At 35.0% G+C, this 26,123-nt stretch overlaps 2 protein-coding genes across 2 annotated transcripts; one reads left to right on the forward strand and one right to left on the reverse strand.

Annotated features, from left to right (window-relative positions):
• Positions 1-4,642: 4,642 nt before the first annotated feature.
• On the reverse strand, positions 4,643-19,481 carry LOC110716823 (protein trichome birefringence-like 5). The gene is made up of 5 exons (XM_021895464.1): positions 18,774-19,481; positions 6,910-7,102; positions 6,099-6,292; positions 5,611-5,769; positions 4,643-5,410 (listed from the first exon to the last, which is right to left on the reverse strand). Exons 1-5 carry the CDS (start codon positions 19,322-19,324, stop codon positions 5,068-5,070), a joined length of 1,440 nt encoding a protein of 479 aa, XP_021751156.1. The 5' UTR covers positions 19,325-19,481; the 3' UTR covers positions 4,643-5,067.
• On the forward strand, positions 16,134-18,097 carry LOC110716824 (putative uncharacterized protein DDB_G0289963). Its single transcript, XM_021895465.1, has 2 exons — positions 16,134-16,799; positions 17,371-18,097. Exons 1-2 carry the CDS (start codon positions 16,458-16,460, stop codon positions 17,788-17,790), a joined length of 762 nt encoding a protein of 253 aa, XP_021751157.1. The 5' UTR covers positions 16,134-16,457; the 3' UTR covers positions 17,791-18,097.
• Positions 19,482-26,123: the final 6,642 nt, after the last annotated feature.

Raw genomic sequence — 26,123 nt, forward strand, 5'->3', positions numbered from 1 at the left:
GATGTGTGTGGATTATAGGGGGCTTAATAAGGCTGCCATTAAAGATAGATTCCCTATATCACTCATTGAAGAGTTGTTAGATGAACTGCAAGGTACTCAGTATTTTTCTAAGATTGATCTCAAATCTAGTTAACACCAAATTAGGATGCATTCTCAAGATTTGCATAAGGCTGCTTTCAAGACTCATCTTGGTCATTTTGAATACTTAGTAATGCCATTTGGGTTAACAAACGATCCCTCAACATTTCAGTCTTTGATGAACCACCTTTTTAAACCCCTTCGTAGAAGATGTGTGTTGATCTTTTTTTTTTTATGACATCTTAGTTTACAATGCTAGCTGGGAAGAGCATTTAAATGATCTAAGATGCACACTTAAGATAATGCAAAAAAATCAGCTTCATGCTAATCTCAAAAAGTGTTCTTTTGGGCTGACAAAAATTCATTACATGGGTCACATTATATCCCAACAGGGGGTTGCTACTGATCCTGACAAGCTACAGGCTATGCTACACTGGCCTAGACCTCAGTCTCTCAAGCAACTTGGAGGGTTTCTGGGTTTAACCGGGTATTACAGAAGGTTTATCAGGGATTATAGGAAAATAAAAAAAAAACCACTTACCAATTTACTACAAAAAGACAGATTTGGGTGGAATGATGAAGCAGATCAAGCTTTCTCTCAACTCAAGATAGCCATAACTTCTCCTCCAGTTTTGGCTATGCTTGATTTCAGCAAACCTTTTACCATAGAAACTGATGCCTCGGGTAAGGGTATCAGAGTTGTTCTGATGCAGGATAAGCATCCAATAAGTTTTTTGAGCAAGCTTTGAGTGAGAAAATTATGTTGTTGTCTGCATATGAAAGAGAAGTATTGGTTGTAGTACTGGCAGTCAAGAAATGGCATCATTACCTAATATCTCAACCTTTTGTGATCAAAATTGATCAACAATGTTTGAAATATTTACTAAATCATAAGCTGGCCACTCCATTTTAGCAAAAATGCTAACTAAGCTAGCTAGTCTGGACTATGTGGTAGAATATAAGTCAGGTATTGAAAACAAGGTAGCTAATGCCTTGTCCAGATCACCAGAACTATCCTTGAATACTATGGCAACCTCAAGCATACAATCAGAGCTATTTGAGCAGTGAAAAGAAGCATGGAAGAATGATAATGACACTCAACAATTGATCAATGAATTACAACAAGATCCTAATTCTCACCCTCTCTATGTATGGGATGTCATATGCTTAAAAAGAAAGGGGAAGGTGGTGCTTGGAAATGATCTCAGTTTGAAGAAAAGGGTGCTAATCTGGCTACATGATTCTTCTCAAGGGGGCCATTCTGGGGTTGAAGCCACTTACCAGAGAATCAAGGCACTCTTTTACTGGAAGAGAATGAAGAAGGAAAACAAAGATTACATCAAGCAATGTTCAGTTTGTCAAAAATGAAAATACGATCCCGCTCCTTACCCAGGACTTCTGCAACCTATTTCCGTGCCTGAATCTATGTGGGAAGAGGTTACTATGGACTTTATCGAGGGGTTGCCTCACTTTGGTGGGAAGGAAGTCATTATGGCGGTGGTTGATAAATTGAACAAATATGCTCATTTTATCCCTCTGCCACACCCATACACTGCTCTTAAGGTAGCTCAAGCCTACCTAGATAATGTCTATAAGCTACATAGGTTTCCTAAGTCAATCATATCAGACAAAGACAAGGTGTTTATCAGCCAATTTTGGTCAGAATTTGTTAAGTTGCAAGGGATCAACCATAAACTCTCTACATCCTATCACCCTCAAACTAATGGACAGTCAGAGGTTTTGAACAGGTGTGTAGAGTCATACTTGAGGTGCATGTGCTTTGAAAGACCCTAAGAGTGGGTAAATTGGCTGTCACTAGCAGAATTCTGGTACAACACCAATTTTCATACTGCTAGCAAGAAAACACCCTATGAACTGCTGTATAACCAATCACCACCATTGCATAGACCATACTTACCAGGTATATGCAGTTGATGCAGTTGACAGGAGCTTGCAACAAAGAGAGGCAACTATGAAAATGCTGAAAGAAAATCTGCTCAAAGTTCGTAACATGAGAAACAAATGGCAGACAAGCACAAGACAGAAAGCAATTTTGAAGAAGGTGATTGGGTTTATCTCAAATTACAACCTTACAGGCAATCTAATGTATCACGCAGAAACAATGAGAAGCTGTCTTAGAAGTCCTATGGTCCTTATCTGATCATCAAGAAAGTGGGGAAGGTGGCTTATACTTTACAACTTCCACCCAATGCAAAAATTCACCCAACCTTCCATGTTTCACATCTTAAGAAGCACCATGGCACCCCACCAATTCAAGACCCTGTCCCACCATTACCAATCATTCCTGATCCTCACTCTCTCCCCTAGAAACCTCTAGCTGTACTTGATAAAAGAAGTGTGAAGCAGAGAAATCATGCTGTAGTTCAGTGGCTCATTCACTGGGATCAGCTGCCAGTGGAAGAAGCAACTTGGAAAAGTTTCCATATTTTGATCCTTGGGGTCAAATATCTCCTAATGGGGGGAGTATTGATGCACACATTGTTGCATTGAGTAGTAAGCAGGCTGAGGTGGCAAAGAATGGTGAGTTAGCAGAAGGGTTAGCAGAGAATTCTGGAAAAAGGGAGAATGATGAGCTGGTACAAGAAGGGTCAAAGGAAGGTGCAGAGGAAGGTGCAGGGAAGAATAACCAAGAGGATGTTCCAGGGAATATTAGTACAGGATAACTATTTTAGAGTAGCCGTTTATTTGGCTTTTTCTTAATTAGTCCGTTTAATTTGTCTTATGTATGAATCAGTAGTGCTGGTGTAATCAAGGCTATATAAGCCATTCTGTAATGTTCAACTAGGCATGAATGATGAATGAAAACCTTCCAATCTTATACTCTCTTTCTCTCAAAAGTCTGTCTTTTCCTTAATATCTTATACTCCCAAAACTGCCCTGCTATCTCTGTTTTGGCTAGTTTTAAGGTATAATCGACCAAGTCTCCATCCTGTGCACAAGGTTAGGCTTGATTCGTGTTAGCAGTTGCATCAATTTCCAATCAGATTTCACTTTGAATCAATTGTTGTTCAAAATCTAGATTTTTTTTTTTTTGGCCAAATTTTGCAGTTAAATTGTTCAATTGAACTTGTTTAATGCATGTTTATGAAAAAATTCTTGAATCTATGCGAAAATTAAAGAAAAGTGCTGAATTTGTAGGTTCGATTTAAAGCAGTTTAGTGTTTTGAGGAGAGTGAATATGGTGGTTTTAGAGAGAGAAAGTGGTGAGAAGTTTTGGTGTGCTTGAGGAGAGAGAAAAATTAAAGATTTGTGATTATATATGAACGTGGAAGGTTTTGATATTTACAGGAATGCCATTAATATTCATGTTCTAATATTGACCGTTTATTTCAATCTAATCTTGCGGATTACATTGATTCTTATACTTATAAACTAGTGTTCTTACCAAATCCCCCGTATACTTAAGTTCACGTAAGAAGCTTCTTTAAGGTGAGAAGGGTGAGAAGCAATCTCAACCCTTAAACGTAAGTATGATTTATTGTGATGCTTATGAATTTATGATTTACAATTGCAATAAGGATGAAAAGATCAGGATTCATAGCTTGATACATTAGATACTGCACTGTTTTGTTAGCTTGATTAATTATGATTTTGAGACACTGGGTACTTAGTTTACCAGAATAGGGAAATCTTGAAGTGGTGAAGTGGAGAAGTTGGGCATATTGATTGGAGCAAAGGCTTTCAGAATATTGTTGTTTCGTATGACCTGTAATCATCACCACTAGAAGATAAATATGATTAGATTTAACTTACATTGATTTTTCAATGTATTTACTACCTCCGTTTCATATTTTTTGCAACTTTGCTGTATTATTTGTGACATAAAAATATTTTAAAGTTACAAAAACTATGAAACGGAGGTAATAAAATAAATTTTGAATGTATCTATAATACATTTTTAAGTATCTTTAATGTATTAATACTGTATTTTCAAAGTATCTATGAAGTATTTTTGATATATTTATAATGTATTTTTAATGTATCTATTATATATAAATAATGTATCTACAACACATTTTTTTATGTATCTACTTCTCACCAGATCCCAAGTATATATATATATATATATATATATATATATATATATATATATATATATATATATATATATATATATATATATATATATATATATATACACTAAAAGACACACCAGCAATGACACATGTCATTTTCTGGTGTGTCCTTTAATTTTTATTTTTTTTAATATCTATATAGGAAACAAATATTATACATAAATAAAATATTGCAAAAGATTTTCATTCAAAAAAAAAAGATTAGAAAAGATTTAATATATCCTTCCAAATATATATTAATACCATAAACTCCTTAACCTAATTTATGACATATATATATATATATTTTGCTAATAATAAACTTTCATAATAAACTCATTTTACAAATTATTAACTTAGTCAGATTTAATTTTTATTATTAAATATAATGTAAATTAAAAAAATAATTATTGAAAATTACCGTGCATGTCACGGAACCTAAACTAGTATATATATAATACTCAGATGCATTTGGAACATTTCCCAAAAGGAAGGTTTCCTAAAGTTTTTAATTCTTAGATTTAAGAAACAAATATATAAATAATACAGAGGTTCGAAGTCAAACCCAATGTCGTCATAATTTACATTAAAGTGTGTATATATGTCAAGCTTTAAGTCATACTTTTACTAGTGACTTTTTCTACCTTGTGAAGTATACATGAAGAATACAGTCCCTTAAACTCTCCTATGGTCAACCAAGGTACCGAACTCATTATCGCACACAGTACAATTTCAATTTACTTCAGACTTAGCTTGCTGAGTTGCCGGTGTGCCTTTGCCAATGCTAAAGCCTATAACTAACTTGGGTTTCCTTTAGCTATAACTGAATAAAGACACATTTACTCATGCTTTATCGACAATCAACGTGTCTTATACTTCTCAAAATTGAATTAAATAGGAAAATTATGTGTGTCTAGTGTACTTGGTTCATAGCAGCTGACTGTTGATAAACTAAAGTTGCATAAATCAACTCATTCCAAGCATCAGGAACACCAGGTAGACACCAGTGGCTGCAATCTTGTTTTCTAGTAGACACTTTCATCCCCTTTATTCTCATCTTACCATAGACTGATGGGTGGCCATCTTTACGAAAATTCGTCAACCTTGTAACATTTAATAATATCACAGGAACCTTCATGTGTTGGATAACTTCTTCGACAATTTTCATTTTTATTGGGTAGTTATCTAGGAAAGTGCCACTTAAGATGGGCTCTGTTTCACCATTGCATGAGCCTCCTGAGTCCCAATCTCCTCCCCTGTTTCAGTACCATAACAATTACGAACTTAGATAACTCAGGTCTTTGAAATTGTTCAACATGTTTTAATGACAAGCAAGACCCTCCAGCACTAGAATCAGAAAAAAACCCAACATCTTCTCAACATATATCGTCAATGGCCAATGGGATTCTCTGACTATATATATATGGAGGAATTTATTTCAGAAGGTGATAAATACCTGAAATGCGCAGAAGAGTATGCACGATAAAATACCAATTGCCTTTCAGGGTCCAAATTCTTATCTATCCATTCTCCCCATGTCTTCAGGGCCTTCCGATAAGCCTCAACTGCATCAAATTTGGGATAGACATAGTCACCTTTTTTGTAGTAATTTTTCCTGCATCAAAAGAGCTCTAGATTAGGGACGATAGAAAGGGAACTAAAAACAAATGATTGTTTAGCCATGGTGAATCCACTAATCCATCAATTAAAAAGCAGACTTTTACAGGAGATTAACGATCAGGTGGAAGATAGTCCCAAGAAACCAATAACACATAAGGAATAAACTAGTTAAAAACAATGTGCAAAGTTTTCCAGAACAATACAGTTGCTTCCCAATTCCACTGATTGTCATATGTAACAAAATAGTTTCTCCTACTCCATCTATATTACTATATAACCATATTTCACACTAAATATCTTGAAGAAAGATGGTTGCATACCTACCCTCTCGAAGTTTTCCCATGAGTCCACCAGTGGCCAGTATTGAAAACAAGAATGTCAGCCTGCTTCCAGCGTTTAGCTGTCTTATCAATTTTATCGATCGATAATGTCGGATTTGAGTTTCCTTGTCCATTGATGCGGGTTCCTTCTCTAACAAGGAAATGAGACCTCACATATTCTATAGTACAATTAAAGTCCTGTATAAAGAAATTACATTAGAAAGAATCAGGAAGAACTCAATTTTTGAAGATATGCATATGCATCACATGCAGCAATATTTTAAGATATTTATGATGCAGATAGGTTTTAGACTGAACGTAGAGTTAAATCTCTCTACAACTAGCCATTTACATCAAACTACAAACATAATCAACTTAAACCTAATGGAGAAATTGTTAGATAACCATCAAAGGGGAGAAGAGCAATAGAGCATTGCAAGCACCAACAACATCAAATTACCCCAATGCATATGAAGATGTCTTGCTGTCTGTACCATGAGGGGAAATGGAGTGGGAGAAAGCCTGGAAGGGATGTCAAATGTATGCAACCTCAACCCTGTGAAAACACAAAAGCTATTTCCAATTGACCCTTGATCTTATATGCAATGAGCGACTGCTATTTTACAATAAATATGAACAGCAGATAATTTGCAGCCACTTCAATTTAGTTCTAAGAATCTAAAAGCCAAGGTGTAGTAACGTCCAACTACATTGCCAATGGACAAGAATAGCACTACAAGCCAAACAATCAAAATGATTGACATGCAAATCCAAATCCCGAATGTATAAAAGAGATATCAGAAAGTTGCAATTACCATAAACTTGAAGATGTAGAAACCTCTTCCTTTAGTGATTTTATAGCCATGGACTTCATACATTTTGCTCTTATCAGGAAGTCCCTCACAAAGCAGACATAACAGTGATTCAAACTGGTTCCGGTTCATAGAATCTCCAACAAGCAGCAATCTTTTATCCTTAATTCTGACCAAAAAGTCAGTTGCATTGAACCTATAAATTCAACCAAAGGAAATGGCATAATTGGTTCGGTGTCCAGATTATGATAAAGATTTTAATAGTGTTAACACATCAGAAAAGAAGAAGGCCAAGTCTCTTTTGCATCAAGCAATCATTGGATTACAGCCATTAGCATCCTCCAGAATGTTGAATGACAAACAAAACCAAAACAGGATAAAAGTAGAAAGTGCCAGACTGATTAGACAAGGACATGTGAAGATGTATACTGACCATCATCAAGACGAGAGTGATTTTATTAATTGGTATAATTTTTATAGAACACGACCCAAGACACCAAGGGATGAAAATTTATCATCAATCAGCTTTCGCTGTTTCTTTTATTGTCTGAGGAGCAGTAAGGATGATGTCTATACCAACCAGAATTATTGAATGAATTCAAAAAATCCAGCTTCAATCTTAGTATCATAGGAATCCTCAGACTAATTGCTGCAACCATATCACTACCCTTGTGGCCGATTTAACAAATTTACAATTACAACAAAGCCTAACCATATATGTAATAAACTAGCTTTATTCAGTATTTCAGCCTGCTATGTATATGCTGCTAAAAACGAGTGATTCATTTTTATTACGAAATCTCACAGCTAACACACAATCACTTGTACGAGTATAAACAATAAACTAGCTTCATTCAACATTTCAGCCTGCTACTTATATGCTGCTAAAAACGAGTGATTTGTTTTTGACTAAACGAAGTCTCACAGCTAACACACCATCACTTGTACGAGTATCTAGTATAGAAATGCATATGCCCTCCAATTCTCTACTAATTCTCTTCCTAAGTCATAGACAAAGCATTACTGTAAAAATTATCACTTCAATTAGAAAATGGTTGACCTGGTTTGTCCACTCCCATTCTTAAAATTTTAGAATCATTACCAACTAAAGTTACAAAAATACAGTATTTTAGTTCTTATTAGCATAATCATTCAAACAACTAAAAAAATAAGGAAAAGCTGAATCTTAGTTGCAACAATATAATACCATGATTCTATTCAAGCACTTTGCTTATGTCTTAGTTCACTTTTTCTTCCGCTCTATGTAGCATTAAATTCAAATTTATTTTCCTTTATAGATAGCCATGTAGGCGAATTAACAATGATTTGATCTCATGTCTTGGGTATACGTACCATTCTAAAGCTACTTGACATACACATCAATACATGGGAGGTGATACACATACAACTGTTGTATGTGTGGTCCACATACAATACCAATAGAAAATTGACAACTCATCATTAGTTAAAAAAATGAGAGGGAAAAATGAGTGGGAAAAAAAAATTGGTTTTAAGCGCCATTTAGCTAAATAGGCGGGAAGAATTTCATTGGCGCCTAATAACAATCTTGTGACTAACAAAATGTTTTACGTTACAAAAAAATACAAATTTGTTACTAGAGATACTAGCGTCCTAGTCAGCATCATTAATGAAGAGAGATGTTTACTATAAGAATCAAATAATACTTCATTAGACGATATTTTACAAACTACAAATCAAAAAATTATTATAAAAAACCAATGAAATTATTTTTTAAAGATCTTTCTATAGACATCCATATCGATATATTTTTGAAATTTTTTTGGAATTGGACAATTTTTACCATACTTTAGTTTTTATTATGAAGTCGTTATGGTTACTACAAAAATTTCAAACATACCAAAAATGTACAGATTATAATTTTATTACATATAAAGTAATCGTATAAAAATAAATAGGTGTTAGATACAATCATAAAATTATCAAGTGTTATTGTTTGTTTGAAATGCTTCCTTACTGTTTGGGAAACCTTCCTTATTGTTTGTGTTGTTACGTTAGCAAGGTTATCAATCTCTAAAACTGGTAATTTGAGGGGCAGCCCCTTAATACTCTAGGACAAGATAGAGTATTTAACATCAGTGTTAGTTATTCTTTAACCCCCTATATGTATCTTGTTACTAGAAAAGTACAATTTCATGAATATGTATTTGGTTGTAATATAGGATGGATTATTTCATAAGATTGTTTTTGTAATTTCTATTACCAATTTATGTGTATATTTTGATATTTTGAAATTTCATATTAAGAAAAAATTTTAAACATACCAAAAAAGCAAAATAATTTACAAAGTTCTTGTGACACTCTATATTGCTAATTACTTGATTGAATTTACTTTAACATAATTTTGAGTACTTTTGTAATAATTGTCAGTCATTGTATGATTACATTACATAGTACAAGCGATGGACTTTCAATGTATACATTTAGAACACAATTGCTTCAATATTTCTCTCGCCACAAATTATTTCAAGCAATAATACAAAATCAAGATCGCTATAAGTACTAACAATCAAAATTACTTTACTAAGTTATAATCAAGTGTTATAAGGTTTAATATATACATTTGAGGGTTTAATTCAAACAATAATACATAATAAAATCACTATGGGTTACACACAATCAAATCACTATATGTTTTCGACTTCTTTCTTGATTCATAAAATGTTTCCAAAAAATGTAATTTTTACAAAAGAGATATAATTTCGGTTACTATATTTTCATCTTTGGTTACTATTTTTTGTGGACGATTATAGATTTCATATTAAGGAGAATGAAAAAAAATATATATGGCATGAAGGGAATGAGTTTGAACACGGTACCAAATTGGCAAATTAGTAATTTATCAATACTCAAGTAACCAAGATTACAAAATATTCACCATGTTAACATATTGTGAAAATAATTATTTATTGTTCAATGCAACGTCGTTTATTGATCTTTTACTTACTAAAAAATTTGTTTTTGTTACCAATTAAGAAATTAGAGCGCTCGAGGTTTTCTTCCACTTTCGATGTTCTATTATTTTAGCCATTTTTGACATTCTAGTGTTTCTTCTATATTTGATTGTTGAAACCTATTGTAGCCCTTTTGTGAGTGTCCCACATTGGAGAAAGAGAAGAGATGATCCTATTTTATAAGGTAGAGGAGTTACTCCTACTATTTCTAATTGGTTTTTATATAACTACTAGAAAACAGTCAATCAACGACGGAAAAAATCCGTCGAAAATGCCCATTTCCGACGGAATTTTCCGTCGGAAAGCACCATCGCATTACACGTTGTAGGAATTTCGCGATATTCCGTCGAAAAGGTCTATTCCGACGGATTATGGAAGCTCCTAAGCCTTGTTTGTGGACCAAACTCTCCTCCTCCTTTTGATAGGCCCATTTCATATTGTCACGAAATTTAACATGGCATCAGAGCCCGGGTTGCGGGTCTCTTCTAAACTGGGTAAAAATAATCTCTACTAGATAAGGATTTACCTCGACAGGATGTCAAGCCCTTAAGATGATTATTGATATGGCCTTTCCAGTTAGCTCCGAATTTCTAAGGACACTCACAAGTGAGGGGTAGTGTCCAACCCATTGTAGCCCATTTGTGCGTGTCCCACATTGGAGAAAGAAAAAAGATGGTTCCACTTTATAAGGTAAATGAGTTACTCCTACTATTGTTAATTGGTTTTAGTATGAAATCTCCTAAGTCTTGTTTGTGGACCAAGCTCTCCTCCTCCTTGTTCGGGTTGCCCAAACCAATTTCATATTGTCACGAAATTTAACATTACTCCCTCCATCCCATAATACTTGAGACGTTGGGGTGGACACGTAGTTCAAGAAAACTACTAGTGGGTCTATTTAAAACATTTGTTTATTGTATTAAAGATTCTCTTTTCTATTTTTATAGTACAATAAAACAAGTGGGGTGGGATTGGGGTAAGTGAGGAGAGTGAATATGTGAGAAAACTTTTTTTTTTTTTATTAATGGTCCCATTCCATATTTAATAATGTGTCAAGTATTGTGGGACGGACACAAAAATGAGAACTAAGTCAAATATTATGGGACGGAGGGAGTAATTATTAAGATAAATAATAATGTCAACCATTATTGTCTTATTTATGTCCTATGAATCCGATTATTTAATTATTAAGATTTTATCTTTGAACACTCTGCGGAAAAAAAATCCACACTCAAATTAAATTTTAATGGAGACAACAAACAATTAATGGAAGACAAGATGAAAGAAAAGACAAATAATTTACAAATTAGAAAAAATATTATGATACGTTAAATTTACATTGAAAATGACAACTCTATTTGAAATTCAAATTTTAGTGTTTGAAAATTCATTTGAAATTCAAATGAAATGTGAATAAGAGTGAGAATTGGGGCCTAATTTTTTTGCCCAACGTGAGAGTGTCATGTCAAATTGTATGTAGGACTTACATACAATAGTTGTATGGGTAGCCTTTGCCATCACTACATCATACATACAAATTATTTAATTCATAAAATAATCATCCAACTAATCCAACTACCACCAAATTTTAACTTTAAGCTTAAAATATCAACATTATTAACCAAACCCAAATCAAATCTATACTAATATTTAATAACAAGAAAATTAGCAAGTCATACAAACTGCCACGTGTCATCATATAAATATTCCTTTATTTTTTTTTTTTGGCTTTGAAAAAAATAATTAATTTGATTCTTACCTTCATGGCTTCATGTCATTTCATTCCCTTAATGATCTTTACCTTCCCCTTACAATCATTTCTATAGGAAAATTAAGCCATTTCCTTTTATATTAAAACCATCAAGACTTTTTATTTTAAGTTTATTAGTTTCACATCTCAATTTTAACAAACTAAAATTCATCATTTTACATTGTTTCAAAAATTTTATTTTACATTGTTGATAACCATGACCGATAAATTTATGCTTCACATGTCATATTCTAAATTTTTTGTTTTTTAAAATTGCATTAATCCTTTGTTTTTTTTTTTTTTTTTTTTTTCTTCGAAGGATGTCATTAACCCTTTTAAGTTTTATTAATTGTTTAATTTCTCGATATTCCTTAACCTTCCAAATCATTATATATGATTTACATCACTTTTCTTTTTAAATGAACAAGATATCATATATAAATTTAAGGTTTTTATTTTATTTTATTTTATTTTATTATTACACCTAGAGGTGGCCAGTGGGCCGGGTTGGACCCAGCCCACCCTAACTCGCACGGCTGGTGGGTCACGTGGGTCCGACCCGGTTTCAATCCGGCACAGCCCGGCACAGCTCGGATTTAATCCGGGTTGTGTCGTGGGTCCAAAATTTTCGACACAACCCATTTCAACCCAACTCAGTTTAACCCGTTTGATTCGACCCAAATCGCACAACCCGTTTTGACTCATTTAATTCGACACACCTAGCCCGTGAACCCACCTAACCCGACCCACCTGGCACAACCCAGCCCGCACGGCCCACCCGCACGAATGACCCACCCAACCCGCACGAGCCAACCCACCTAACCCGCACGCATGACCCACCCAACCCGCACGCATGACCCACCCAACCCGCACGGCCGGCACAACCCGCACGGCCCGCACAACCCGCACGGCCCGCACAGCCCGCACAATTCGCACGACCCGCACGGCCCGCACGGCCTAACATCCATTTTAAAAAAAAAAACGGCTAGTTTTTTGTATCTAACGGCTAGTTTTTTGTATCTAACGGCTAGTTTTTTAAGTGTATGATCATCCATTCTATTTTTCCTATAAATACCAATTCCATTTCACTCAAATTTCCACACAAATTCAAGCTTTCTTTCTCTCTTACTTAAAAATTCTTATTGTTCTCAAATTCTCAAGTGTTATATAGAGTTATATTTTTGTTAAAAAAAATCTCCTTAATATTATTATTAGTATTCTTAAGATTCTAAAAAAAAAAAGTTCTTCTCCATATTATAATTAGTAATCATACAAAAAAAAAATGAGCTCAAGAGGAGGAATGGGAAGGAGTCAAAGTGGTGGTCGAAGTGGTAGCCAAAGGAGTGGTGGTGCAAATTTTTCGTATGAAATTAATACGGAAAATTTAAACCAATTTGTCAATGAATATGGAGATTATGGTTTAGGAGATAGGCAAAATATTCAAACGTCTCCACCACAACATTTCTCCCACGAGTCCCACCAATCATCAAGTTCAACTATGCCACCTCCATCGCAACCAACATCTCAACCTTCATCTCAAGGTAATTTCTAATTAAATTTTTATTGTTATGAATATTTAAAAAAAACTATTATTAATGATTATAAAGTTAGTTTAGTTTCCAATTTTCTATGATTTACAATTAGTTAATTACCATGAAAAATGCGTTTAAATAAGTATAATTAAAATATTTAAAATTTAAAAGCTTATTTTCATGAATAGCATTTAAAAATTAATTTTAATAATTTGATTTATGAAAGGTGGTGGCGGTGAAAGTAGAGGTCGAGCACATTTTTCTTGGGTGTGGAAACATTTTGAACGAGTTGAGGTCACACCCCCGGGATGGCAACCTGGTCAACCAAAGAGGTTCACGTGTACATGCCTAGTTTGCAAGGCGCTAGGTGCAAATGTCAAGTCATATAATTGGAAAACGGGAGATGGAACCGGAACCTTGAGTCGGCATTTGCAAAATAAACACGACTTGTTCGAAAATGGCCCCCGTCCTTCGGGGGGTGGCGTCCAAACACAATTGGGTGGATACATGAACCAACCCGGCGGAGGTACACCTTTCATTTATAATAAAGATAGAATGATTGATGAAATGAGTACTTTAGTTATTGCTAATGAATACCCTTTTAGTTACGGTGAAAATGCAAACGTTGAGCATTTTAATAAAGTTGCATTACAACCTGCATTTACTCGTGTCCCCCGAAATACCCTAAGACGTTATACACAAACTTCTTATTATAAGTATAGGAGTGGTTTGATTGAATTATTTCGTACTTTTGATGGTCGTGTTAGTTTTACAAGTGATACATGGACTTCTAGTTTTGGCGAACCTTTTCTTTGCATTACTGCTCATTGGGTGGATGATGATTGGTTTATTCAAAAACGTATACTATGTTTTCAAGCTATGGAAGAAAGGCATACCGGTTTTAACATCAAAGTTCGTATTTTGGATTGTTTAAAAGAATTTCACTTGAATAATAAAGTTTTTTCTTTGTCTCTTGATAATGCAACTGCAAACACAAAGTGTATTGACTATTTGAAAAATGACTCCGAGTTGAATTTGTTGTTGGGTGGTAGTCTCTTGCATGTTAGATGTTGTGCTCATATTTTGAATTTGTCTGTTCAAGAGGGTCTCGCTGAGTTGCAACCATTGCTAAACCCAATTAGAACAGTTATAAAATGGATTAGGATTACTCAGTCAGTTAGAAGAAAGTACATAGCTATGTGTAAAGAGAGAGGTCTTAAGAAAAGACAATGGTCTATTGATACCCCTACCCGTTGGAATTCTACTTTCAAGTTGTTGAGTGATGCTATAAAGTATCGTGATATTTTGACCCAACTTTACAATGAGACTCGTGTTGATCCTACTGAGTTAATAACCGAAAGTCATTGGACTAATGCTTCTTTTGTTCGTGATGTTTTAAATGCTTTTGATAGTGCAACTCATATTTTCTCTTATATTTATGAGCCTAACGTTCATTTAGTCATAATTGAGTGTGTTAAAGTTGTTCACACCATCGAAGAGCATATGAAGATTGATGGACTTCGTCCCGTTCTTGATAGCATGAAACGTAAGTGGCATACTTATTTTAGTGAATTTCCAATCATTTATGGAATTGCTGCTATTCTTGACCCCGGTGTCAAAGCTGAAGGTTTGGAAAATCTTTTAGAATTTTATTATACAAGTTTAAGTATCGATTATGATGTTAGTGAATATATTAACAAATGCAAATCTGTTTTGGGAGACCTTTATGATCATTATGCATCTATTTATGGTTTTGATTTGGCAACACCAACTACTACTAGCACTTCCGATTCTAGATTTGGTTTTCTTGATAAAGTTATGAAAAAAAAAACACAAAGCATCTACATCATTCTCATCATCATCTTCTTCAACACTTGCTATTAATGATTATTTGTCATATCAACATGAGACCAACAACAACTTTCAAATTATAAAATGGTGGCAAGAACATAAAAAAAGTTTTCCTATATTGGCGAGAATTGCAAAAGATATACTTGCAGTTCCCGCTTCATCTGTTGCTTCCGAGTCTGCTTTTAGTGCAGGTAGAAGAGTGTTAGATGAAAAAAGATCTCGCTTAACTCCGGAAAGCATTCAAATTTGTGTTTGTAAGAAAGATTGGGATCAAGCTGAAAGAAGAACTCAAGGTTTAAAGGAAGACGAAGACGATGAAGATGATCCTGTGATGATATTGGAGTCGTCAACGGATGATGCAGCTTCCGGGGATGATGATGCAACAAACATGGGTGGCTAGAAAAGTCTAAATCAGGTACGCTAAGAACTACGTGGGCTTTGATTCTTTCGGGATACGTAGGCAACTTATTTTTCGAAAATTACAATTTAATTGCAAAATTAAATTTTAGTTTTCTAAAGATAGGTCCAAGCCCCCCCCCCCAAATTTCAAAAGAAGTACAATATAAGAACTACGCTGGCTTTGATTCCTTATTTTATAATATAAGGATACGTAGGCATCTTAATTAAGAGCAAGCCATCAAATTGTTAATTTTGTAAAAATTAAAACACCACACAACCCACCCGACCCTAACCCACGAACCCACCCGACCCTAACCCACAAACCCACCCGACCCTAACCCACCTAACCCACAAACCCACCCGACCCTAACCCACTAACCCACCCGACCCTAACCCACCTAACCCACAAACCCACCCGACCCTAACCCACTAACCCACCCTTCGACCCACCCTAACTCACTAACCCACCTTGACCCGTCTAACCCACGAACCTAGCTCGACCCACCCATGACCCGTCTAACCCACAAACCCAGCTCGACCCACCCACGATCCGTCTAACCCACAAACCCAGCTCGACCCACCCACGACTCGTCTAACCCACGAACCTAACCCTGGTGTGTCCAACTTCTCCGACCCAACCCACGACCCGGCCCACCCTACCCTACGTGTGTCGTGCCGTGTGTCATGAAACCCCAACCCGCGACCCACCTAACCCTAACCCAGCTCGCACGACTCGCACGGTGGACACCTCTAACCACCACTGTGTATTTTGTGTTTGCTTCTTTCAACACCTTCTTTTACAATTACACGCTCTTTCCTCTTTCATCTCTCTCTTAACAAACCCCAGCTTTCTCTCTCCTCCCCTTTTTCTCTATTCTTTCTCTCATTTTTCGTAACAACAATTTTTCTTTTATTTTTTGTTTGAAAGAAATCCTTTTTTTTAAAAAAAAAAAATAAATTTGGTTTTATATTTGGAGAAGAAAGATTTTGGTTAGCAAAGTTATTTTTGCTTAAAAATCAAACAATCAAATGGCAACAATAACCGCATCATTAGAGCGATCACTTCAAAACTGCTCTTTAAACCAAACCACCAGAACTCGCCGAGGTGGCGGCGGAGGTGGCGGTGGTTTAGGGCGGTCATCGTCGTCTGATTCGCCGGAAATTATTCACAATCATAAAAATGACAACCGTGGTAGACGGCGTGGTAACGATCAATCTTTGGTAGGCGCGACGACGACGACAACAACAAGAACAACACAACAACAACACTGCTCAAACGCCGCATCTTCTTCAGATGAAAATTCAACATTCGTTGAACTTAACTCCCATGTTTCTCTCCCTTACCATTGGGAACAATGCCTTGATTTGAAGGTTCGTTTTTTTTTTTTGGGTTCATCTCTATTTTTGTGGGGTTGATAGGGATACTTTTGTGTAGTTAATTTTTGTATGATTCTTCTAATGTTTTCTTGTCAATAAATACCCTTTTATTAATTACTTCTATTGATTGATTTTACTACTTGCATTCAATGTTCATTCATTAGGAATTTTTCATTTTAGATTCTTTTGTTATGAAACCCTAATTCAATATTAAAATTGAAATTACAATAGAGTTTTAGATAGGTTGTAGTTGTTATTATAATTTTATTCTTTTTTTAATTTGCATGCATTGCTCCAAAAAAAAAAAAAAAAAAAAAAGGCTTATGAATTTTTATCTTGAAATGGCGCAAGAAACAATTGCAAATTTGGATGGCTTTTCATTTAGCTTTCTTCTATTTGGAGATAAAGTTTTAATCTTTATAAGTTTATTCACCAAATATTTCAAAAATTAAAAAATGGGTTTGTTGGGGTTGGTGGATAGAAGTCATATGTTTGTTATTTAATTTTCAGCAATGTCATACACAAATAAGCCTAATAGTATGAAATTTTTTATGTGTAATGACAGACAGGGGAGTTATATTACATAAATTGGAGTAATGGAATGAAAGCAAAGGAAGATCCAAGAACAACAGCAACAGGTTACAATGGTGATTACTACTCAGAAGGCGAGGAAGAGGATGAGGATGAGGATGAGGATGAAGATGTGGACGAGGATGAAGAAGAGGAGAGCAACTGCTATGATAGTGAGAGTTCATCAACCGAATCATCTCCGTGTTCGAGTAATCGAAAAGGGAGTTTCCGATCACTCAAGAAACAACAACAACAACAACAACAACAAGAGCCAGAATTGAACCAAGAATCAGTATTAGTAGTGGCAGGTTGCAAGAGTTGCTTAATGTACTACATGGTGCCTAAACATGAAGAAGACTGCCCCAAATGTTCTGGTCAGCTTCTTCACTTTGCTGCCAATAATTCCTCCCCTTAGAATTTTAATATCAAATTAAACCGACATTATTATTATCATCATTATTATTATAAACCAACTCCATTTTTCTAAAGTCTATATAATCTTTTTTTTAGTTATAATCCTAGAAATGGAGGAGGAAAGTGTATTTTTTTTTTAATTTTTAGTTTGTTAATTAAGGTGAATTGATGGTAGATAGAAGAAAGAGAAGAAAGAGTTGAGAGGGGTGGATGAATGGTTGATTCTTGATTGTGACATTCTGTAGCTTTGTTCTCTTTGTTCTTTCTCTTATCTCCCATGCTCACATAAATATTATATTTTCGGTTTTCTTTTATTTTGTCTACTACTCCCTCTTTTTCTTTAATTTGTCTCATTTTATATATTTTTGCCTCCATAAATTATGCAAGATTATCTAATTAAGAAAATTATATCCATGATTTATGAGTTAGTCATTGACTATGGATTAGTTATTTAATATGTTTATGCCTTTGACATTTAATATATTGAGTGATTGAATGTCAAAAAACTACAAAGTGTTAAAACAAATGATTGATTGTGTTCTGGTACATGCATATTGGCATATTGCATATGTATACAAACATGCTTCTTGATGACTGCAATTTTTTAAATTTTATGTCATTTATTGGTCTTTCATGTTATAGTGTTCTCAATGAGCTGTACTATTTAACAAAGATGCTTAATTCTTACTCCTTTGATTATTACTTAAATACTTCATGTGAGCTACTAGAATTCAATATAATATGGACCATATATTGATCACAATACATACAGATTTACACCGAATTTAAGTTATTTATATTTGAGAATAAATGTTATTTTATATATTAATAATATAATATATACTTACATAATTTACTCAAAAAAAAATATATACTTACATAATTAAATTTTCACTTTCAGCCGTGTACTCCACGGGATAAAAACTAGTTCAATTCACAACCCAAGAAAAATACATACAAAAAAAAAATAAAAAATAAAATCACCTGGGAAGATCACAGCCGTCAGGCTTCCATCGCCATTTCATATAATCAAAATCAGGCCGTCCATTACTCTGACAATCATAAGCTTCATCAACAAAAGGACAAGAACCCGGCTGATAAACTGGGTACCCATCATCTTTAACCCATTTACCCATAAACAAATTACAATCTTTACCCGAATTCTTCACCATTACTACTTCTTCTTGACCCGACCCATTTTCACCAACAGATCCATTAACAAAACCCATGTTTTCATTTTTGGCAATCGGGTCAAAATCATTCTCAATTTTCCCAATTTCGTCAACAATGGTATGATTAAATTGAAGCGGCGTGGATTCAGGAGGTGGTGTGAGAGGCGGCAATGCGGTTGTGTTAGCGGCGGTGAAGTTGAGATCTGGGTTAATGGAGAGAGAAGAGAAGAAGTTGAGGGAGTTTTGGCTGGTAAGAAGTACGAGGAGTACGAGGAAGAAAGAGATTAGGAGAAGAATGGAGGTGAATGTGAAAAGGTTGAAATGTTTCTTGTGAAGTGGTTGTAATGTATCTCTATCTCCCATTTTGGGAGTTTGGAGATTGTGACTAGTGATTACACTTTGTTAATGTTTAAGATATAAACCAGCTTTTTTTACAAAACTGGTTTCTCTATGTTTCTGTTTGTGGATACACGATAGTAGAGGTGTTTAAATTTCACCTGATCCGATGTGTACCCGACTTAAAAAATATCTGATTTGCATTCGACTTGTATGGACACAATAAGTTAACATAATTCAAGTTCAAAAATAAACCCGATCCGAACACCCCAATTGAAACCTCTACTGGATAGTGGTAATTGGTAAACGGGTCTTTTACTCTTGTAGTTCCATTTTCAATTTGTGGCTTACGATCTAGGGGTGTTTGGTTCATTAAATTAGAATGGATTGATATAGAATTTCATACTAGAAAGATATGTATTCTAAAACTCATATTAATCTGAAATTGTTTGGTTTTATTTTTGGAATGGGTTCTATAAGAGGTGGGTATGGGGTAGAGTTAGAATCCCTTTGGGTACGAGATTCCATAATTAAATAAACTCAGCCAAACAAAAAAAAATAGATGGAATAAATTCTATATCCATTCCAAATCATTCAACCAAACGACCCCTAAATTGATTTAAGGGTTGTTTGGTTTGTTAAAGTGGAATGGATTAGTACGAGATTTTATTTAAGGGAGGTATGGATTCTAAACCCCATACTAGTATAAAGTTGTTTGGTTTATTTTTTAGAATGATTTTTACATTTCATTTAAGAAATGTGTAATACCCCCAAATCTCTTTCTACGGAAATACTAGTATAATACGTATAATTATACCGTAGAGATAGACTTAGGCGTATTACCGCCGCGTGATTACGCAAGGCTACTCAAACTACTAATTAAGAATCACAACTTCGCAGCGGAAATTCAAACTCTTTCTTTATTAATACTTATAAAATAGTAACCATTGTTATGAGTACTCAAAAAGAAAATAAAACCAACATCCCTAAAACTAGGAGAAAAAATCTCGGGACTCCCAAATGCTCATTTATTGACTCCACCTGAAAACAGTCAACACTGCTTACCATTAAGGTAAACAGCGAGAACCAAAACCAAAACAAATATGAATTAGCAAAATATGCCAAGTACATTCAAGTGCAAGATAAGTAAACTCAATTTATTATCAAACATGCTTTTAAAACCAATCATGAAATTCCAATATTTATTTTAATAACTCAAACCTCAAAATTCAAAACTAATTCTCAAGATTCTCAAAATAATTCTAATACTCAATAATAATTTAAATAATAATTCAATTGATAAAATCAATTTATCTTTTCAAAAACTCAATTCTTCTTTTCAAAAACTCAATTCCTCTCCTAAGTGTGCACACCCCCCAAGCTAATATTTTTATATTGAAAGGCTATCCTTGAGGAAACACTAGGTCATACAAAGTCCATTCTTAAATGAATCCGCATAGTGGGATTAATATAATCATGCTTGTAAAGCTTTAATAATAATTCAATAATTCAATCCTTTATAATAAATCAACTCAAAACTCCTTTTTATTCAATTCAATCATGCTTTCAAAATCAACCCTTTTAAATGATAAATAATTCCATCATTCAAAATATGATATTAAAATCAATCCTTCAAATTATTTATTAAAACATACATCTCTTCCAAACATACTTTATTTCATAATTCAAATCAATTAATTTAATCATCATAAAAATCATACAAAAATTCTATTCAAACCAATCACTTTCAAAGGTATCTAGCCACCTAATACCTTGATCCTCGCTTAGCAAATACACAAAGAACCTCAAGAACTCTTGTCAAAAACACCCTACAATTAAATATAACATTAATCAATATAAGGTCATCAAATAATCACAACAATTAAAATAAAACCCCCAATTATATGTACATGAACCTTTTAAAATTCCTTTTCATAAACTTGAATAGTAAACTGACTTTATTTAATTAAAAACTCTCATAATAATTTTTAAAAAACCCCATAATAATAATAATAATAATAATAATAATAATAATAATAATAAAAATAAAAATAATAAAATTAATTAGGAGAAGAGTTGAAGAAATAAAAAACCGAAGAATAGGAAGAAGGAGAGGAACGACAAGGGGCAGCAGCACGCCGGTAGGTGGCTGCTGCTGGTGGTCGGCGTCAGGGCTGGCCGGAGAAAGGTGGTAGTCGGCGGTGGAGGTGGTGGCTGACGGTGAAGGTGGTGATTTGTGGTGTTGGTTGGCGCAAGAAAGAAAGAAAATGAGAAGAGAATTAGAGAAAAATTAGAGAGAAAGAAGAGAGCTTTGGTGTGAGTTTTTAGTTATGATTCAAGGGGTATATATAGGCTAGCTCATGTAAGAATTAAGGTAATAAAATGTAGGAATAATTATGGCAAATTTGGTTTAAGGAATTACTTGGAAAAGTGAGCTAAAGAATTTAGGAAATTTTAATTTTATGGTGATTAAGCAATCAAGAAGTATGGTAAGTATGTGGATCATGAAACATAATATGGTAAATGGCTTTGCTTGGGGAATAATCAAGAATGGTTTAAGTTAAATAAATAATATGATCAAATATTTGGGATATGGAAAATAAGAATTAAGGAAACAATAGAATTTAAGGAAGATAATTAAAATACAAGAATTACCAAAATAAATTGCTCAAAAATCTTCCAAGGTGGCCGAAAATTTTGAGCTTTCCTAAGCTCTTATTTTCGGCCCTCTTCATTAGATTTTAGGAATTATTTTGCTAGATTTTAAGGATTAAAAATGACTGTGTAAATAATATATTTTATATAAAATAATTAAATAGAAAAATACCAATTATTCACTAATTAATTTAACTAAGAAAATCAGATTTTCTTTACTAAGAAAATCTGAAAATTTCCAGCAAATTAATTAGTTAATTGGGCCCTTTTAATTAAATAAGAAAATATAATTTTTGCTTAATTAAAATATCCTAAATAATATATATATATATATATATATATAATCCGATTTTTAAATAAAATAAATGGATAATAAATCTTATCCAAAATCCAAAAATAATTATTAAGTGTTTAATTGTTTTAGGCGCCAAAATTCAAATATCATTTTGGCTCCAAAATTTAAATAGTAAAGTAAATTACTAGAATACCCTTTTTAGAAAATACAAGTTAATTAATTAATTAGAAAATACGTCTTAAAAATATAGGGTATTAAAAAATAAATTGTGAATGTTAAGAGATGAGGTGGGTGAACCCGATTGGTTGGAGATTCCATACCTAGTTAAAATGTTTAACCAAATAATAAAATAGATGGAATGAAATCTAACTCCATTCCAAAAGCTCCAACCAAACGACCTCTACTGCAATCAGTCAAAGGTTGTCAAATCGGATAACCGATTCGAAAAATTTATACTAAGGAAAACCTGATTAAAAATCATCAAATATTCAATTTGAAATATTTACTATTAAATCTTGAATCAACTATCCTAATTTTCGTATTGGATCAACCAAAACATGGATTGAACTTACTTAGTATGAAGGTAATGGGCCTGGAAAAAAAAGGGTTATTATCATAGGCTGATAGGCATAAGTGCATAACCTGTATGCTTGCTTGGAATGTGGATATATTTTGGGCCCGTGCTTTTTACCCCCTATTTGAAGGTAATATCCGTGCCCCCTCTACGATAACTATTACCCGTTTATATTTCACCTCATTCTATCTCCACTCTCTAGGCCACCACCATCTAAGTACTTCTCTACCACCGTATTTTCTCACCACCATAATCTTTTGCCGCCACCCTAACTCGCATCGTCGTCAATTTTTTTACCGTTGATCTCTTACCATCAGTGTTACAGCCACTTTGGTCGACCAAGGCAAGAGCGTCGACCATCCAGCATAGGTGCGTAAGGCCTTCAGAATCCCGCTTGCCCGCACAAGCAAGTGGATGCTCGGTCCTAGGGAACGAGCCAAGTGAGGCTAAAGCAACTCACACTGATGTCTAAGGCTTGTGAGATTATGTGGAATGACCCCATGTGCTTAAACCTTGGGGCTAGCAAGTGCTTAGTGATAAGTGGTTTATTTGACCACTTATTGTGTAAATTTAAACCCGATTTTGCGATCATTTCCCCCCTTTCTAACCCAATTTTGAATGAAAATGTTTTTTTTCTCGGCTTTCCCCCCCCCCCTCTTGGTTTGTGTTTGTCCATGTTTTGCAGGTCTATGAGCTCAATTAGGCAGGCTTTCGGTGCATGAATCGTGTTTAAGACAAGAGGATTGAAGATTGGAGAGGGCGCTCCAGGGGAGCGGGCGTGCCCCTCTCATGGAGCGGGCGCTCCTCGACTCTAGCTACATTCTGCCCAAGTTCAGGTGCTGTTAGGAGCGGGCGTGCACCTCTCATGGAGCGGGCGCTCCTCCCTTTGAAGATTGAATCTGCCCATGCTGCTGGAACAGGGGAGCGGGCGTGCATCATGTGAGGAGCGGGCGCTCCTCCCTGACACTTTCAAATCTGATCCTTCATTGAAGCATTCTGGAGAGGGCGTGCAGCCGAAAGGAGCGGGCGCTCCCAGCTTAGGAGCGGGCGCTCCTCATTGTGGAGCGGGCGCTCCTCGCTGGGAATCCGTTTTCTTTTGACGGATTTCCCTATGTGTTTCGGGGAGTATAAATACTTCCCCTTTAGCTCATTTAAAAAAGGGGGACAGTAGCCTAGTTTTCAGAAACCTCTCTTAGTTTGAAACATTCCTTAGGATTAATTTAGCTTAATTTCATCAAATCAAATCATTGTATTAGTGAAATTCAAGAATTATTCTCAAAGTTTGGCAATTTGTATTCAACATTTGAAGCTTCAATTAGTAATTTCTCCAACCTTCTTCCTTTTAATTTCAGATTTTATTTGGTATTTGCATGTTATTTAATTCTTCCTAGTTCTTGGTAATTTGTTATTGGATGATAGTTATTTCAATTGTTAACCACTTTTCCCCAAATATTGAAGTATTTAGAACCCTAATTCTTGATTGCATGTTGATAAACATGAGTTGTGAGTAGTCTTCTTGCTAGGGGTTGGGTGAAGCTCGACCTTTTGGGTTAACTATGCAAATGTGGGAGAAGCATTGATGTTTGAATTGCAATTAAATTGATTATATGAGATTGCTTGTTAGTTCCTCATGATAGGTTTAGCTACCCTTGACTAAGGAGCTTGATAGTATGATATGCCTAATTTGACATGGAAGTGTAAATTGAGTACGTCATTACTTATTGTAATTTGATTATGTATCATCTATTGCTAAACTAATGAGGAATCTAAGTTTAGTAGTGTGAGTTGTTTTCTAATTGCATGAGGTTGATTTTACATATAGTCCTTGCTATATCTTGTCTATTTTACTCCCCGTTTGCCTATTTGCCTTGGTTGAGTGGATCTCATTCCCTAGTATCTTTAATTCATTGATTTAGAACCATAGTTTGTTTGTCTTCTTGACGAGCCCCAATTCACCAATTGACTTCGAGTTAGCTTAAGTGTAAAGATCTTTGGCAATCATATCCCGTTCCTTGTGGACCGAACTCTTACTTGTCATTATGCTTGGTTTGTAAGGTGTTTGTTAATAAATGTGTTTGATTGAGTGTGGAATGTACGACCGTTCCTACGCCCATCACTTAGCCAACTAGGTCTTGGGCTTATGACTAGCACGCGCACGCGCACCAAGAGGACCTCGGAGTGTTTGGATGAACAAAACTCTATAACAACCTTTAGATTGATTAAGAGGATTTATTAGGACCCCAATAGATTATACATGACCTAGGGGTCAAGGTTGGGTTCAAGAGTTGGGTCCAGGATCCCATTATGTTACTGTCAGTTGGGTGTTCACTGGTGATTTTTAGCCAGAACGAACTAAAGCTCTATAGGGGGCGACTAGTGCTCACCTAAGGATCGGTGGCCGACCAATGGGTGACCCTATGACTATGGGCGTAATCTTAACATGGAAAGGCCTATGGGGACTATAGCACATGATGATGGCCAAAACGAACATTTAATAGGACAAACTGACTCGATGGTCCTGGCTAAGGAGGATGTTGGTAGGACCGGTCTATCCAATGGCTTAGTATGAAGCATGCCAACCCTACGGAGCGTGGAATGATGAGGGGCGTGTTTGGGCTCATGTAAGGAGGACTCCTTGGTCACTTATGGTGGAGATCACGGGAAACCGACCCATGAATAAACAAGCATGGTTTAGTCAACGCTGATCATGGATCCCACAGTGGTAGGAACCATGGACACACAGGGCCATGGAATGGGGGCTTTGGAACGACCTTGGCAAAATAGGTGGTCTAGCCATGACTACCCTTAGAGGACCATAGTAGTAGGGATTCCTTGTCGGTTAACTTAGTCATTGTGGGAAGCATGCGGTTGCCTTGATTTTAGGATGGTGTAGGGAATTTTTCAAACACAACCTTTTGAGCCCCACTGTATTCATGCTTTTAGGCATGGTGGCGTCCAAAGGGAAGGAAGCTAGAGATAAAAGAGTCGCCAATAAGTAATAGCAACTTGTAAACCGTTCACGGGTAAGAAGGTTACACCCCATTCACAATCACAGAGATTGCTAACTCCATAGTGGTCCTGAACCATGACTGGATATTTAGGGATGATGGTACGAATCCAACCTAAAAGAGATTGAACCCGCCCTATATAGGCCTCTACTTAATTCTTATGATATTCATGTGCGCTTTCCAATCAACATACATACATCAAGTTAGCCTAAACCTATTTAATCTACATTGATTGATTATTAATGCACAATTAAATCTATTATTGGTGATCACTTGGTTAAAATCATATTAGCC

The sequence above is a fragment of the Chenopodium quinoa genome, unplaced genomic scaffold (assembly GCF_001683475.1).
Source record: "Chenopodium quinoa cultivar QQ74 unplaced genomic scaffold, ASM168347v1, whole genome shotgun sequence".
Lineage (NCBI taxonomy): Eukaryota > Viridiplantae > Streptophyta > Magnoliopsida > Caryophyllales > Amaranthaceae > Chenopodium > Chenopodium quinoa.